This window comes from Leptonychotes weddellii, chromosome 1, assembly GCF_054177405.1.
Source record: "Leptonychotes weddellii isolate Sample4059 chromosome 1, ASM5417740v2, whole genome shotgun sequence".
Taxonomy (NCBI): domain Eukaryota; kingdom Metazoa; phylum Chordata; class Mammalia; order Carnivora; family Phocidae; genus Leptonychotes; species Leptonychotes weddellii.
The window spans coordinates 59,866,412-59,882,777 of record NC_138369.1 but is presented as its reverse complement, the minus strand read 5'-3'; the positions used below and the strand labels follow the sequence as shown (position 1 = coordinate 59,882,777).

The 16,366-nt window shown below is 40.4% G+C and overlaps 1 protein-coding gene across 3 annotated transcripts in view; it reads left to right on the top strand.

The window, feature by feature from the left end:
• Positions 1-8,261: 8,261 nt before the first annotated feature.
• Positions 8,262-16,366, top strand: part of LOC102744639 (serine/threonine-protein kinase ULK4) — a 157,127-nt gene continuing 149,022 nt past the window's right edge. For all 3 annotated transcript variants that reach the window (XR_014146541.1, XR_014146538.1, XM_081824965.1), the window contains exons 1-2: positions 8,262-8,376; positions 12,562-12,755. Coding sequence is in view for 1 of the 3 variants with exons in the window: in XM_081824965.1 (XP_081681091.1) it covers positions 12,618-12,755 (138 nt within the window). In the remaining 2 variants the exon portion in view is untranslated. The remainder of the gene's footprint in view (positions 8,377-12,561; positions 12,756-16,366) is intronic.

Genomic DNA, 16,366 nt, shown 5'->3' with positions numbered 1-16,366 from the left:
TTCAGGAGCTATGATTAACAAGGTGGTAATAACACTGGACACACCCACCTTAATGGTTTGGTGGATCATAAAACTTAGTTCATGATAAGCAGCTCATATCCCAAGGGTACTTACTATCTAATGGTTTCTAACAGGGGCCCCTAGGAATTGTTTCTCAAAGGTAGTTACCTGATGAAGAGAGGGTGCTCGGTTTCAAATTCATGGGCACCACCCCCGGGCTAATGCAGTCAGAGCTGACCATAGGATCCATGGGGATCTGACACAGATATTTAGAGTAGCATTGCATCCATTGGAGTATGTGGACCAAATCACAGAGCTATTTGCTCATGAGCCTGGACAGGCTGGAGAGGCTCTTTTGTTCCTGGATCCACTCAAATTTGGCATCCTTTTCGTATAATTTAGTAGGCTCAGAGTAACGCATCTGCATATTTTGCTTCAGAAATCCAAAGAGGTCCAGCAAACATTGTGCATCTTTCTTAGTGGTAGAGATCCAATTTCCTGTTGGCTTTGAAGTAGGGACCACTGGCTTGTCAGAAAATCCAACCAAATAAAAGGTAACTGAATTTTCTTAGAGTTTCTTAAGATTAATCTCCTACACTCACAGGGTAAATATATATTACCAGGGAATCTAGAGGATCTGTTACTTCCATCTTTCCTAATTCTATCAGCATTATGGCCTCAATATAATGACCCTGTGTGATACCCTGTAGGATGATGAGAGGGTCAATGTGGCTCTGAGCTAAACTGTGGCACAGAGCCAGAGTAGATGTAACCCTGAGGCAAAATTTAAAAGTGCACTACTCACCTTATCAAGTGAAAAAAAGAAAAAACCCTGATTTTCCCCCCCTCTATATCCAGAGATTGAAAAAAAAAAAGCATTTGCCAAATAACAAGTTATGTACCAGATGCTAAGAAGGTTGATTTACCCCAGTAAGGGGACCACATCTGGAAGAGCAAGTGCAATATTTAAGACACCAACTGATGAAGCCTATGGTAATCCATTGACATTTTGCAAAATCTTTTGTTCAAGTCAGTCTGGGTTATTTCAAAGCCAGTGCCAAGTATTCCCCTGACAGTCCAGGAATTTCCCTTTCCCTGGTGCACTGTTACTGTGATCAATGGTTTCAAGTCTTTTTGGAAAATACCAGGAAGAAGATACACAGTAAGTTTCTGTGTTGGGGGCAGGGGGGAAGTATTTTTTTCTCACGGGCATTTGAGCCTCCTGTTCATTCAAAGACTCCTGATCTGTCTTAGGTGTAGCACTTGGGTGAGGGGCCATGATTTTCCATCACAGTGTTTCAAATTATACCTCTGTTTTCTAGACTTAAACTTTTTTTGGGGGAGAGAAGGTCATACAAATCAAATAGTATCTTAGTACACTACTGTCTATGTTAGCAGTAGAGATTACACAATCAAGTAGCCCCACTTAAATATTCCTGTGGGTGAGCACACTCTGTTTATCTCTCCATCCCTGCTGGCTATTATGGTAACCACGCCCACCTTGACTCTCAAAGTCAAGAGCTGCTTGATCAGACCTTCCTGGCATCCCACCACTCCCATTGAAACGAAGGAGCCCATTTCAACTCTAACACTGCCCACTCCATAGCCTACAGAGAAAAGCCACTCAAGTGCTTTTAAAACATGTTTATACTTCTCTCCCAATATATTTCTCAAGACTTTAGTGAAGTAAGGGTCTTCTGGGTTCTGTTGGGACACATACTAAGGGATGGTTGTTAGATCCCCTCTTAAAGTCTTTGGAGCCCTTTCTCTTTATCAGTGGCTCTCAAAGTATGGTACAGGGACCTGTGTGGGTATCTGAACCCCTTTCAGGGTATGTACAGGCTCAGAACTATTTTCAGAGTAAAACATGGGGCCACCTGCCTTTTCCGCTCTCATTCTCTCATGAGTGTACTGTGAAGTTTTCCAGAGGCTATGTGACATGACATTTCAGCAGACTGAATGCAGAAACAGATGTAAGAACCTAGCTCTCTCCATTTAAGCTAGACCCTAAAGAGATTTGCAAAACAATGCTATCTTCCTCACTAATTTTTGTCTTTTGACAAATATAGTTATGTTTATCAAAATATGTTATTTATGTGAAAATGTAAGGGATTTATTCTTTAGTTAAATATTATTACATAAATATTTTCAAATTTCTGAGTTTGAATTGTTGATATGATAAATATCAATAGCTATAGCACACAAACAAAATCTCTTTGGGGTCTTCAATAATTTTTTTAAAGATTTATTTATTTATTTGAGAGAGAGAGAGAGTGTAAGCAGGGTGAGGAGCCGAGGGAGAGGGAGAGAGAGAATCCTCAAGCAGACTCCCTGCTGAGTGCAGAGTCCGACATGGGGCTTGATCCCTGGATCCTGGGATCACAACCCAAGCTGACATCAAGGGTCAGACACTCAGCTGATTGAGCCACCCAGGCGCCCCAGGGTCTTTCTTTCTTTATTGTTAAATAAATCAATTATTTACCTCTTAATTTTTAAGAGTGGAAAGATATCCCAAGACCAAAATGTTTGAGAATTTTGATCTATATTTTATATCTTGGAGCTTTTGGCATTAAAACACACTGGGTCAGGCGCCTGGGTGGCTCAGTTGGTTAAGCGACTGCCTTTGGCTCAGGTCATGATCCTGGAGTCCCAGGATCGAGTCCCGCATCGGGCTCCCTGCTCAGCAGGGAATCTGCTTCTCCCTCTCCCGCTCCCCCCTCTTGTGCTCTTTCTCTCTCTCACTCTCTCTCTCAAATAAATAAATAAAATCTTTAAAAAAAAAAATAAAAGAGCTGACATTTCAGCTGAATATTTATAAAAAAAAAATAAAAAAATAAAAAAATAAAAAAAATAAAACACACTGGGTCACCAGTGAGACCAGTTTTAATCAACTAAGAAAACAGGCTATAAATTCAGCTGATGCAATTTGTAATCCACAGGATAAACTTTTTTTTTTAAATTTAAGTCATGTAGCTTTGAAATAGAAGATTCTTTAATCACAGTCCTACAGATTCCTGAGCTTTTATTCCATGCTTCAAACCAAGAATTTAGGAACTTAACACTGTCCAGCCCCATTAGAAGAAGCTATCTCAAGTCATGGGTCTTAAATTGTTTGTGGGGTGTGTGTGTGTGTGTGTATGTGTGTGTGTCCTGCAGCAATTACATTTTACTCTAAAGTCTTTTTTCAATTGGGTATCCATCCCAGGTGACTACAGATAATAATTTCAATCATTGTTTTCCCTCATTCTGCTATAGGTTGCCAAATACCCATCCCTTAAAGTGAGCTAGATTTCATTGCCTTGGTACCTAGGCAGACCTGATATTCATCCCATATTCGCTCTTAAATTTTAGGGTCTTTCTTTAGTCTGTATCTACTCTTGGGATCAATTTCCACATTAGCCAGGGCTCTTAACTGGAAGCAACAGAAATGGACTTTGATTAAACAAAATGGGAATATATTGATAAGATACTGGGCAGTTCACAGAAATATTGGAAAGACTGGGGAATTGGGCTCAAAAAAAAAAAAAAAAAGCCCAAGAAAGAATAAAGAGAACCACGGGACTAGGACTAGGGCTAGGGTCAGAGCTATAATTGCGGTTAAGGTGAGGGTTAGGATCAGGGCTCAGATTGGGGCAAGGGCTAGGGTTCAGGCTAATTTAGTGATAGAATTATGTTTGGGATATGGCTAAAGTCAGGGCTACAGTTAGGGCTAGAATTAAATTTAGGGCTAATGTAGTCTAGGGTTGAAAGAGTAGATTTAGGGTTATGGCTTGGGGTTGGCTTTTATGGCTTTTGCTAACCTTAGGACAAAGAGAACCATAGGACTAGAGCTGGTATTACTTCTAGTGCTATAGTTAGAATTACGGTTAAGGCTAGTGTAAGCCTCATTTGGTGAATGTAGTTCATGCTCTTGACTTCTCACCAAGGTTTTCTCTCCCTGGCTAGCGCACTCATCCTCATTTACTTCCTTCTGCTGAAATTTACTCTATGTGAACAGTAACCACCTCAACCTTGGAAAGGTTAGTGCTGGGATAACTGATTAATTATTCTGAGGTGTAATAAAGTTAGAACCTAATTCCCCAGTGTTCACCAAGATAAATGCCAGATGGACTAAATAATCCAATGTAAAAACTGAAACAATAAAAGTAGAAAAATAGGTGAATGGCTAATCTCCACATGGGAAATGGCTTCCTAAGCTTACAAATAATTTTTTTACAGATCACAAAGGAAATGTTAAACCTGTGACATTACCCTATCACATGTGAATTTACCTGCAGGCAGAAAATCAGAGCTGCTTGCTGAGATGGATGGATAAGAACATTCGTTTCAGTGTTACCAGGAAAGAGGAAAGGGAACTAGCCCTTCCCCTTTCAGATACTGTTAGAGAGTCTGGGTTAATAATTTGGCTTTGAGATTTTTTTTTTTTTTAAGGTTTTGCTTATTTGTTTGAGAGAGAGACAGAGAGAGCACAAGCAGGAGAAGAGGCAGAGAGAAAGGGAGAAGCAGACTCCCCCCTGAGCAGGGAGCCCAATGCAGGGCTTGATCCCAGGACCTGGAAATCGTGACCTGAGCCGAAGGCAGACGCTTAACTATCTGAGCCACCTAGGCGCCCCCGGTTTGAGATTTGTTAAGAGAAAACTCAAAATTCAAATAATCTACAGACTCTTTGCATACCTAAAGGCAGCAATCAGAAGAGGGCAACATTTGTTTAGGGAAACTCTGTAACAACCTTCCTGCTGATGAAAGATTAAATGAGTTCTGTCCAGAGGAGGTGAGGAATGGGTAGGGAGTTCAGGTGCCCCATCAGATATGATGATGGGACTGAGACAATATTCCCCTGAAGACAAAGAAGGAAGGATGTCAGTCCTGGACTGAGTAAACAGGAGAGAAGGAAAAATGAAGCTATCAGGAAAGTCCGAGAGAGGAGGGGGGTGCGTGGCTGGGAGGCTTTCAGAATGGAGATGAACCACACTCTGTTTTGTCCATTTGGGGGTATATGTATATATGTGTGTGTATATAAAACATGTGCATATGTTATATATCATTTAAAAATATATATTCATTTACATTATGTGATGTACAGGTAGAAGAGGTAGTATAGTTATGTGGTTTCAAATTTGAACTGTACAAAGTGTGTCTCTTCTAGCCGGCCCTGCACCCACCCAGGTCTCCTCCAACAGTCAGCAGTTACTGGCTTCTTGTCCTTCCTTCAGGAGGTGTTGGAGTGATCCTTCACATGTATGAGCAAATATCTGCATGTTCTCTTGCTCCTCTTTTTTTCTGTTTACGAATGGGAGTATATTATGCTCAGTGTTATGCACCTTGCTTTTCCCCCTTAATAACTAGTCTTGGAGATATTTTTATATCAATATTTTTATATCATTTTAATATTTTTATATCAATTTTTATATTTTTATTTTTATATCAACAAAGAGCAAATTCATTTCTAATTTAATCAGTATCTAGCTGATAGACATTTGAGTTGTTATAGTTTTTTTAAATCATAGACGAGGCTGCATTGAATACTTTTTGCATTCATTATTTTTCAAATGTAAGTATATATATATGACTTAGATAAATTTTTAGAAGAGCTGCTGGGCCAATGTGGATGTGCATTTGTTATTTCGATAGATATTGCCAAACTGCTCTCCCGCCAGCAGGGTGCAAGTGCCTGCTTTCTAACACCCTTATGACTATGTCTAACACTCACTTTTAAGCCCTTTCCTTTCTGTGTTATAACCTCTGCTATGACCACACCATCAGTAAAATATGCCTTGCACAGTAACATGGGCTTTGGGGAAGGAAGGAGAAGAAAGCACCATCAGGAGCAGGGTCAGAGGTGAATAGGATGTGCTGGAAACAAGACAGTGAAAAAGGGAGCAATCATTAAGGAATTTCTTGCAAGAAGTGACCAAAAACAAAATGTCATTTCTCTGTAATTTCTCTGGAAATCTAGTCCACCCTGGAGTTGCCACAGCATGTGTAATAGATGTTAGAGTGACTGATTTTTGTTACTGAAGGGAAAAGACATCCCAGGAGGTCAGAAATTTTAAAGACTATGGGTTAGTATTACAAAGTTGAAAATTTCCCATCAAAGAGGGAGGTGGCATCTGGCTCTTCCTGTGTATTTACCCTTGTAAGTCAGTGCTAGAGGAATGATCATGCTCTCTCCCAAGCCTTCAGAGTAATGGGGTACTTTGGTCTTGAGGTTCTCAGACTTGAACTTGTGTCTCCAGGATAGTCCATCCCCTGAGCTGGTAACCCGAGTGTGGAGCACATCATAGGGAGAGCTGGAGACCACAGGGCACCATGGTCAACTTCTGCGTCTAGTTCTCTGGGGGAGATTACAACGCAGAAGAGAACCATGGAAACCATCTCCTGACCTCTGAATTTATATCCTGGTTAGATTTTCCCCCCTTCTATTTCATTCATTTGTTTTTATCTTTAATAATGTTTTCCTTCTATTTATTTCCACTGGGATAATTTTGTTTTTATTTCTCTAAGCTCACTGTCCTTGAACTAAACCCATAAAACAAGTAATTGCCAAATCCACAATCATAATGAGTAACTTCAAAACACCTTTCTCAGGAAGTGGCAGAGCAATCAGGATAAAGCAACTTAAAAAAAAGGTTTGGAAGAGTCGAACATATCAGGTAATAAGCTTGAAAATATGCCTATGAAATTTTGAACACAACAAATAAGAAATAGATCTTCTTTCCAAACTCCCTTGGAACATTTAAAAATATTAACCATTTATTAGACCACAAAGGAAATTTCAGTAGCTTCCCCACACCAAATACATGCAGGCCAACAAGAAGAGCAAAATCTTTCTAGCAACAAAGCAAACAAAAGCCCAACTCTTAAATATCTCTTGCGTTAAAGAAAAAAAAAAAAAAAGAGAATGCAAACTATAGATGCTATACATTTCACATCTATAATGATATTAAAAATTTTGAAGTTTTAGTCTGATTTCTGCCTTGTTTTTTTTCATTGCTTTGCTTATTTTAATCTCTTTCATGTTAGGGTCTTTCCCCATCTATCTTGATATTTCTGGCTATGTATTCACATGCAAGACTAAGGTACTAAAAGGCTCATTCAGTGTTTATAACACATTTTGGGGGGTTATTGATTAGTGAACTTTGTTTAGAAGGAATAAGGCACTAAGATAGCTCTTTTATTGGGAGACCTTCTCTTCTGCCCGGTATTAGGCAAATCTCTTTCCCCAGCAGGGAACCTTGCGATTTTTTTTCACCAAAGATTAGAAGAACAGCTGCTGCCATCAATTCTAGGCAGAAAAAGCCTCAGGGTTCAGAAGGCATTCTTCATTCTCCACTGCTTTTGGCCTTTTGCTCATGTCATTTAGAAAGTATTTCCAAGTTCTATCCTGAAAGCAGAAGCCACTGAGAAAGATTCCTGAGAAGGTAGGAAGGGTTAGAAGTCAAAGAATAGCTGTGATTGACCTGAGATCAGAGATGCCCAGCTCCTCCACATCAGGTTTGCAAAGCGTGCTTCCTGATCAGCAACATCCACATCACCTGGTAACTTGATAGAAATGCAAAATTTTGGGCCCCATCCAGAGGCACAGAATTAGACTCTCTGTGTGTGGGCCCAGAAATGTGTTTCAACAAACGTTCCAGGTGATTCTGATGCTAAAGTTTGAGAACCACTGACCTAACTTGAAGAAAGAGGGGAGTTGGTGTTAACGTGTCTCGTGGCTGGAATTTGAGGACGTGGAATTTTAAAAGCCATAAGCAATCAACTCGAGATGGAGGATCTGGGCTGTTTTCTCATGTGCAAGAAGCAAGGTAATTCATAGTCTTCTCTTTTCTAAAGGGTGAGGAACCCGAGAAACCGGCTTCTTTCTGAGCCATTAGTTACCCAGACTATGTCGCCTCGTCCTTGAGCTCCGGCAAGCGTCAGAAAAAGAATGAAAGGAAACAGAGGAGGACAGTGTGGGGCAGGAAGAAATGACAAGGGCCCAGGCTTTCGTAGCCCCCAACTGCATACCTATTGCCCAAACAGGTGCCCTGCCCGCCCCAAACCCCAGTCCCCACCCCCAATTAGGTTGGACGAACGCTTTGCCTCGGCCCCCACTTCCGGGCCCCAGCCAATAGGAACTCAAACTGCTTAGCCAGTCAGAGCCCTGCGCTACTTCCGGCGTTCTGCGTGCTGCCCTGGAGACGGGATGGGCGAATCCAAACGCAGAGGGGTGCTGGACCCGAACTACCTAAACTGCGCCTGCGCATTCCACTTTGCTCCATTGCTTCACCCCGGGCCTTGGCCAGTGGACCTGCCCTGAAGCATTAGAAAGACTAGACGCGCGCGGTGGCGAGAACCTTCCACCGGGTGGGCGGCTTTTACCCACCGAGCGTTCAGGTGAGTGTCAGTGGCAGTTTTAGGATCTACGAATTTGGGTTCGCGTCTTCCTGAGCGGGTGCGGGGGACACTACAGGCCTGGAGGGGCGCCATCCACCTGCCCTCTCTCCGTGAGCCTTGTGTCTCTGGCGTCTTTTCTCTTCGGGCTCTGCTTTGTTATCGTGTTAAAATAAAAACCTTAAATAGTTTTCTTGAGGCTTTGGTTCCGGGCGTATGGGACACCTCTTCGAGAACTTAGGTGCGGGGGGGGGGGTTGGATTCGGGACTGTAGGGTTCAGGAGATGCACTTTATGGACGCCCCAGATTCGGAGTTTTTTCCCCTTAAAACCTTGGCGACACTTCCCGAGTTCTAAGCCGGCTGTGCTGACGGATGTCCATGGACGTAGAGAGACAGTGAAAGCCGCCAGTTCGCTGGTCATGAGCTTCTTGGAGTGAGGAGTGTTTATGCAGCGATTCAGCGCCTGCACTTTCGAGATCAGACTAAGCTTAAAGCCTGCAGTTAATTCGGGCTGTCAAGGAGGAGCATCTGTTGAATGCTTGGTATAGTGCCTGCTACCTTTTATGCCCTCGAAAAAGGTTGTTTTAGCCTGTGGTTAGCGAAGTTGAGCGTGCATCCGGGGTGGGGGGCGGTGAATTACACCACAGATGGCTGGGCTCTGCTTCCAAAGTTTCTGATTCAATAGGTCTGGGCTGGGACAGCAGCTGCTAGTTGAGGAGTTAATGATCTGAGGATAGAGGTAAGTGAAGGGAGGGTTCTGGTCTTTATCTGCGTGCCTCTAGCACCTGGTCAGTTTCAGAGTTTGTTGACTGTAGGCCCGGCCCCTGAATCTTAAATGCCTCATTTGCTCCTAAGTCTGATTCGTTCTGACTTCTGGCTTCTCTGATAATACCTCGGTGAACTTGTAGATTGAGAGTTTTAAAAGCCGCGGCACGCCTTTAGAAAATGGGGCGGCGTGGGGGCGCCTGGGTGGCTCAGTCGTTGGGCGGCTCAGTCGTTGGGCGTCTGCATTCGGCTCGAGTCATGATCTCAGGGTCCTGGGGTCGAGCCCCGCATCGGGCTCCCTGCTCGGCGGGAAGCCTGCTTCTCCCTCTCCCACTCCCCCTGCTTGTGTTCCCTCTATCGCTGTGTCTCTCTCTGTCAAATAAATAAATAAAAATCTTTAAAAAAAATTGTGAAAGAAAATGGGGGAAGACTAAACTGGTGTCTGAAAATGCACACTTGGTGAGAAAACGATAAACACTAGGAAGTAATAACAGTGACAGGCAGGATCGTGATTGCTTTTGGAAAGGACGAGGAGTTGTGATTGCCATAGGCTCAGGAAGGGACTTCTGGAGTAGCAGGCAAAGTGATGTTCTTCACCTGGGTGGTGATCACAAGGATGTCCCCCTTATAATAATTCATTAAACTATACATTTATTTTGTGGGGTTTTCTGTATTTGTGTTTTATTTTACAATTTAAGAGGTCACGTATTTTTTTTTTTTTAAATGCATTTTAGGAAGTTTCAGGTGAGAATGGTCTTGGGGTGAGCCAAAAAGAATCTAAAAGCCTGGAATTTCAAACTTCAAAGATAACTTAGAAGATCATCTGATCCAATTCTTATTTTACTCTAAGGAAACTGAGCCCCAGAGAGGGAAAGTGCTTCCATAGTAAACCACCCTTACCTAAGCCGATTTTGTAATTGGTGCATTTCATTAATTTCAGGCATGGTCTGCCTAGATGCCACTACTCAGTAAAAGATTGAGGAAAATAATTTGGCTGAATCAAATTAAAACTTTGAAGATTTAATTTTTTTCTTGTGGTTTAAAACCTTATTTTCAAGGACTCAATTCTTTATCTTATATAAAAACTTATTTCAACACCTTGTCCTGGTGTATCCTAATGTAGCCAATTTGTGAGCATTTAAAGGTCTCTGGTTATTTTTTCTGGTTAAATAGCTTTTCCACCTTAACATATTGTCAATTTAATCTTACTTTGGTTATGTTACATACTATGTAATGTTGACCTGTTGCCACAAAATTACTCCTGTCTGGGCTGCATTTTGGCAGGTCATGAGTCAGTATTGGTTTTTAATGAATGGGTTTTTAGGAAGAGAGGAACATAGAGGGAATTTAGTAAAAGTGTTCATTAAAATAAATAGATACTATCTGTGCCACTTTTGGATTTTCATTGATTTAAATTTGGATTTCTCCCACATCTTTTCTACTTAGAATTTAAAGAATTTTGCTGTCATTAGTATGAGTTCTTCTGATTTGATATAGAGACCAGGTTTGTAATCCAAATAACTAAATGTAATTACTAGCCTATACATTTTTATAGTAGAATTTTTTCCCATTTTGCAGTAAATTTTAATTTCTTTGGAAGATGGAATCATAGAATTAGTTATTCCTAGATTCTCAGATTACTGGTTACCTATACCAGGACAGGACTAACTGCTGCCTATTGGCTAAATCTGGCTCTCAGCCTGTTTTTGTATGGCCTACAACAGAAAATACATTCTGGAGATCTGATGTACATCATAGTGATTATACTAAACAATAATGTATTATGTACTTAAAAGTTGCTACGAGAATAGATCTTACATGTTCTTACCACAAAAAAGTGATAATTATGTGACATATAGAGGTGTTAACTAATGTTATGGTAGTAATCATAGTCTTATATATAAATGTATCAAATCACATTGTACACTTTCAACTCAAATTACTTGTCAATTATATCAACAAAAAATTGAGATATTCACATACTATACAGTCCCCATTTATAATGTACAATTCAGTGAGTTTTTAAAAAAGAGTTTATTTATTAGGGGAGAGAGCGAGAGCAAGCGAGCATGGGGGTGGGAGGGAGAGGGAGAAGCAGACTCCATGCTGAGCAGGGAGCACCAGGGGCTCAATCCCAGGACCCCAAGATCATGACCTGAGCCCAAGGCAAATACTTAACCGACTGAGCCACCTAGGCACCCCGATTCAAGGATTTTTAGTGTATTCACAAAGTTGTACAACCATCAGTACTAATTCCAGAACATTTTCATCTGCTCAAAAAGAAATGCCATACTCATTAACTTCTCTTTTACATTCTGTTTCAAAGGGTTTTGCTATAGGTTTTGACTGACTGGATACCATGTAGAAACAGCTGCTTTTAAAGAGTGTATCTTACAGCTTACTGGATAATTTCTGGAACATTTTCTATAGTCCAGCATATGAAATCCTTCCAAAGAGATGCCAATTTAAAATATATTTTGCCAATCGAGTAAATACTCTGATTATATTGTAAATGTATTGTTCAAGATGCTGAATCCACTAATGTACTTCAATTCTAAATAAAATCTGATAAGACTAAATCAATTCCTATTCATTCATGCAAATTAGGACAAATTGGCCAAGAAAATGAACTCTCTTAACTGCTTATATCATAGATGATGAAGTGATTGGTTAAATGTTTGTTTGTTTGTTTAAATTTAAAACAGGAGTTGGCAAACTTTTTCTGTAAAGGGCCAGATAGTGGGTGTTTTAGAATGTGTACAGGCCATTACTCTGTCACAACTCTGTAATTGTAGCGTAAAAGGAGCCTTAGACAATATATAAATGAATGGGTGTGGCTATGTTCCAATTAAACTTTGTTTACAAAAGCAGTAGCAGGCAGGATTTGGCCCAGGACCCAGTAGTTTGGTGACAGCTGACTTCAAATAATATTTGGATTGACTCTTAGAATCTCTGTGGATTAGATGGAAATATCATTCCATATTTGTTTATAAAGTATTTTAACATACATTGTCTCATTTGCGACTCATAATTTGAGGTTTAGGTGGGTCATATATTGCCACATTCTATACAGATATTGACACAGTGTGCCTGCCTTTGTAACAAGAATGAAAGAAAAGTATCAAGATACATTGGCTGGCATCTCATTCATCCCTCTTTTTGTTACATGTGTTGGAAATAGCTGTCATTTTCATCATTTTTGTTGAGATCTTGTTGAAGGAAATTGAGTATTGGTTTGTCAATTGTTTTTTTTTCCCCTTAACTTTTTTTTTTCTTCACCCTACAAAAGACATTCATATCCAACACTTTTAGGTGAATTTTCTGAGTTTATAGAATTACTAGATTTACGTATTAAGTATCCTAGGCTAATTAATCATGTAACTAGCTTGCATTTATAAGTATTATTTTTGTTTACCTTTTAGGAACTAGAGATGCCATTAGGCTGTCATCTTATCCAATGTGAGAAGTCAGCCCAGAGATGGAAAACTTTATTCTGTATGAGGAGATTGGCCGAGGAAGCAACACCGTTGTTTATAAAGGGCGGCGGAAGGGAACAATCAATTTTGTAGCTATTCTTTGTACTGATAAGTGCAAAAGGCCTGAAATAACCAATTGGGTAAGTCAAGTATGTTTCCCTCCCTCTGGGAAAACACAGAGTTATGATCAAGGAGAGGTAGCAGCATTAAACAGAAGCCATTGAACTCACTGTAGAAAATATCACATTTTCAATCTGTAATGGGTGACCTTCTGTCTGTTTAGTGCCACCAATCTTGAATAATGGCTAATAAACATGCCTAAGTAATTATCAACTTAGTGTTATTTTTTTGGGAAGAGTCAGGGAAAATATACTCTATATTAGATCACTTACTTATAAATTTAGTATGTGATTTATGAAGGTTGCCAAAGGAAGGATGTTGGGTGAGGCGACTTGGGTTTAAAATTTATAGCCCAGGCTCTGGACCAAACTTAGCTTTTTTCCCCCCATTGTGGTAAAATACATGTATCAAAAAATTTACCATCTTGACCATTTTTAAGTGTTTAGCTGGTGATATTAAGTACATTCATTATGCTGTACAACCATCACCATCTCTAGAATTCATTTTTTTTAAAGTTAATTTTTTTTTTTTTTTTTTAAGTAGGCTCCATGCCCAGTGTGGAGCCCAGTATGGGGCTTGAACTCATGACCCTGAGATCAAGACCTGAGCTGAGGTCAAGAGTTGGATGCTTAACCAACTGAGCCACCCAGGTGCCCCTAAAAAGTTAATTTCTTAAGAGCAGTTTTAGATTCACAGCAAAATTAAAGTGTAGCGATTTCCCGCTTACTCACTGTCCTCCTGCATGCATAGTCTTCCCCATTGTCAGCATCCCTACCAGAGTGGCCCATATTTTACAAATGATGAACCCACACTGACACATCATAATCACCCAAAATCCATAGTTGACATTAGGGTGCACTCTTGGTGGTGTACATTCCACAGTTGTGGACAAATGTGTAATGATATGTATCTATCATTATAATATCATCCAGAAGAGTTTCACTGCCCTAAAAATCTGTGCTCCACCTAGTCATCCCTCCCCCTTCTTCCTAACCTTGGGCAACCACTGATCTTTTTCTTATGTCCATAGTTTTGCCTTTTCCAGAATGTTATATAGTTGGAATTGTATGTAGCCTTTTCAGATTGACATATTTAACTTAGCAATATGTGTGTAAGTTTTCTATGTCTGTTTGTGGCTGATAGCGCGTGTCTTTTTTTTTTTTTTTTGATGAACAACATCACATAGATGTACCAGTTTATTCATTCACCTATTGAAGGGCATCTTGATTGTTTCCAGTTGTGAATAAAGCTGCTATAAACATCTGTGTACAGGTTTTTGTGAGGACATAAGTTTTTAACTCTTTTAGGTAAAGACCCAGGGTATGTTGCTGGATTGTCCAGAACTCTTGTCATCTTGCACAGCTGAAACTCTGTACACATTAAACAATAATTCCTCATTTCTCCTTCCCCAGTCCCAGGCAACCACCATTCTACTTTGTCTCTGAATGATACCTCATGTAAGTGGAATCATACCTCCTTTCTTTTATGACTGACTTCTTTCACTTAGCATGGTGTCCTCAGGGTTCATCCATGTTGTAGCATGTGTCAGAATTTCTGTCATAAGACTGTATAATATTCCACTTATGTATATACCACATTTTTCTTATCCATTTACCTGTCTGTGGACACTTGGGTTGCTTCTACCATTTGGCTATTGTGAATAATGCTGCTGTGAACATGGGTGTACACGTATGTCTTCAGGACATACTCTGCTTTCAGTCCTTTGGATATATACCCAGAAAGTGGAATTCTAGGTTTAATTTTTTTTTTTTTAAAGGAACTACCACACTGTTTTGCACAGAGGCTGTACCATTTTACACTCCCACCAACAGTGCACAAGGGATTCCATTTCTCCACATCTTTGGTGGCAACACTTGTTATTCTCTTTGTTTTTGTCTTGAAGGTAGCTATTCTGATGGGTTTGAGGAGGTGTTGGCTTTTGTAAGGAGTATGGATTGTTGAGGGAAAACAGGTATATGGGACAAGATACAGGTTAGTTTGTAGAATTCGGTGCTAGGAACACAAGGAATTTCTCTTCTAATGAGGTTTTCTCTGAGATGAGAAGCTAAGTCCTCAATTGAGGGGGTGGGGGAAGGCAGTGTTCCAGGTAAGAGGGAAGCAAAAGTGTGAATTGTCACTTGGAGGACAGACTGGCTGGGGCCATTTGAGATTGGGGATCCTAAATTGAAGCTGGATCAGTCAGCATGGCTTGTGTTGACCTCAGTTGCTTGTGTATATGCGGAGTGTGGATGTCTGAACAGAACCAGAATTGGAGTATTAGAGTGACTGAGCTGGAAAGTCAAGGAGTGGTGGTCACAGGCTAGGGTGTGTGCAAGATTTTGGAGATGTTACAGCTCTTAGTCAAAACCTAACAATGCAATCCAACAGAAATATAATGGGGGCTACAAATCTAACTTTAAAGTTCATAGTAGCCACATGGAAAGGACATTTTATTAATATATTTAATCCAGCATAAAGAGTATATTATCATTTCAACAGATGAGTGGTTGGAGAGATTGAGAGAGCTGAGGTGGACCAGTGTCTGGAAGAGTAGGTACTTGGCATATACTGAGTGACAGGGAGTGTAGGTGGCTGGGCTGTAGCCTGATTTCTGTTGGAATTTCCACACCTCCTTTACTTGTCATCAGGACCTCCCACTTCTAGTGCCTGAATCAGTGGGGATCCATTTAAACATGCTCACCCTGTGTCTTCCCCATTCTCTTCTGGCCCTTTATTAGGAGTTTATTATAAGGTGCTCCTCAAATTCTCTTGGTCACTCTGATTTTTGTTTTTCTCCTTATCTGTATTCTAAATTATGTGGATTCATTTCCCTTTGTGTTAGAATATGAGCCCACATAGTTGTTCCTAGAGTGTACCACTTATCCATTTTTAAAATAGGGAGCTCTGTATTTCTATGGATCAATGGACCCATTAGCCTGTGTTGAATGTGAGTGACAGTAGAATTTGTGTGTGTGTGTTTAAGAGAATCGGAAAACAAGGATCCAAAGCACTTGGGTAGTTGTCACCAGTTTGGAGTCTGGATGGTTTATTAATAAAGCACACATTTATGTGGTTTTAGTTTCCATATTTCATGGGATTTTGAAGGGAGAAAGCAAAAATCCCTGAGGCAACTTAGTAGTTTTTTTTTTTTTTTTTTACTGATAGCCTCTTGCATCTTTGTTATTGAGTTTTAAAAAATTTTTTATTATGTTAATCACCATACATTACATCATTAGTTTTTGATGTAGTGTTCCATGATTCATTGTTTCTGCATAACACCCAGTGCTCCATGCAGAATGTACCCTCTTTAATAGCCATCACCAGGCTAACCCATCCTCCCACCCCCCTCCCCTCTAGAACCCTCAGTTTGTTTTTCAGAGTCCATCGTCTCTCATGGTATGTCTCCCCCTCTGATTCCCCCCATTCATTCTTCTCCTCCTGCTATCTTTTTTTTTTTTCTTAACATATATTGCATTATTCGTTTCAGAGGTACAAATCTGTGATTCAACAGTCTTGCAAAATTCACAGTGCTCACCATAGCACATACCTTCCCCAGTGTCTATCACCCAGCTACCCCATCCCTCCCACCCCATCCCCACTCCAGCAACCCTCAGTTTGTTTCCTGAGATTA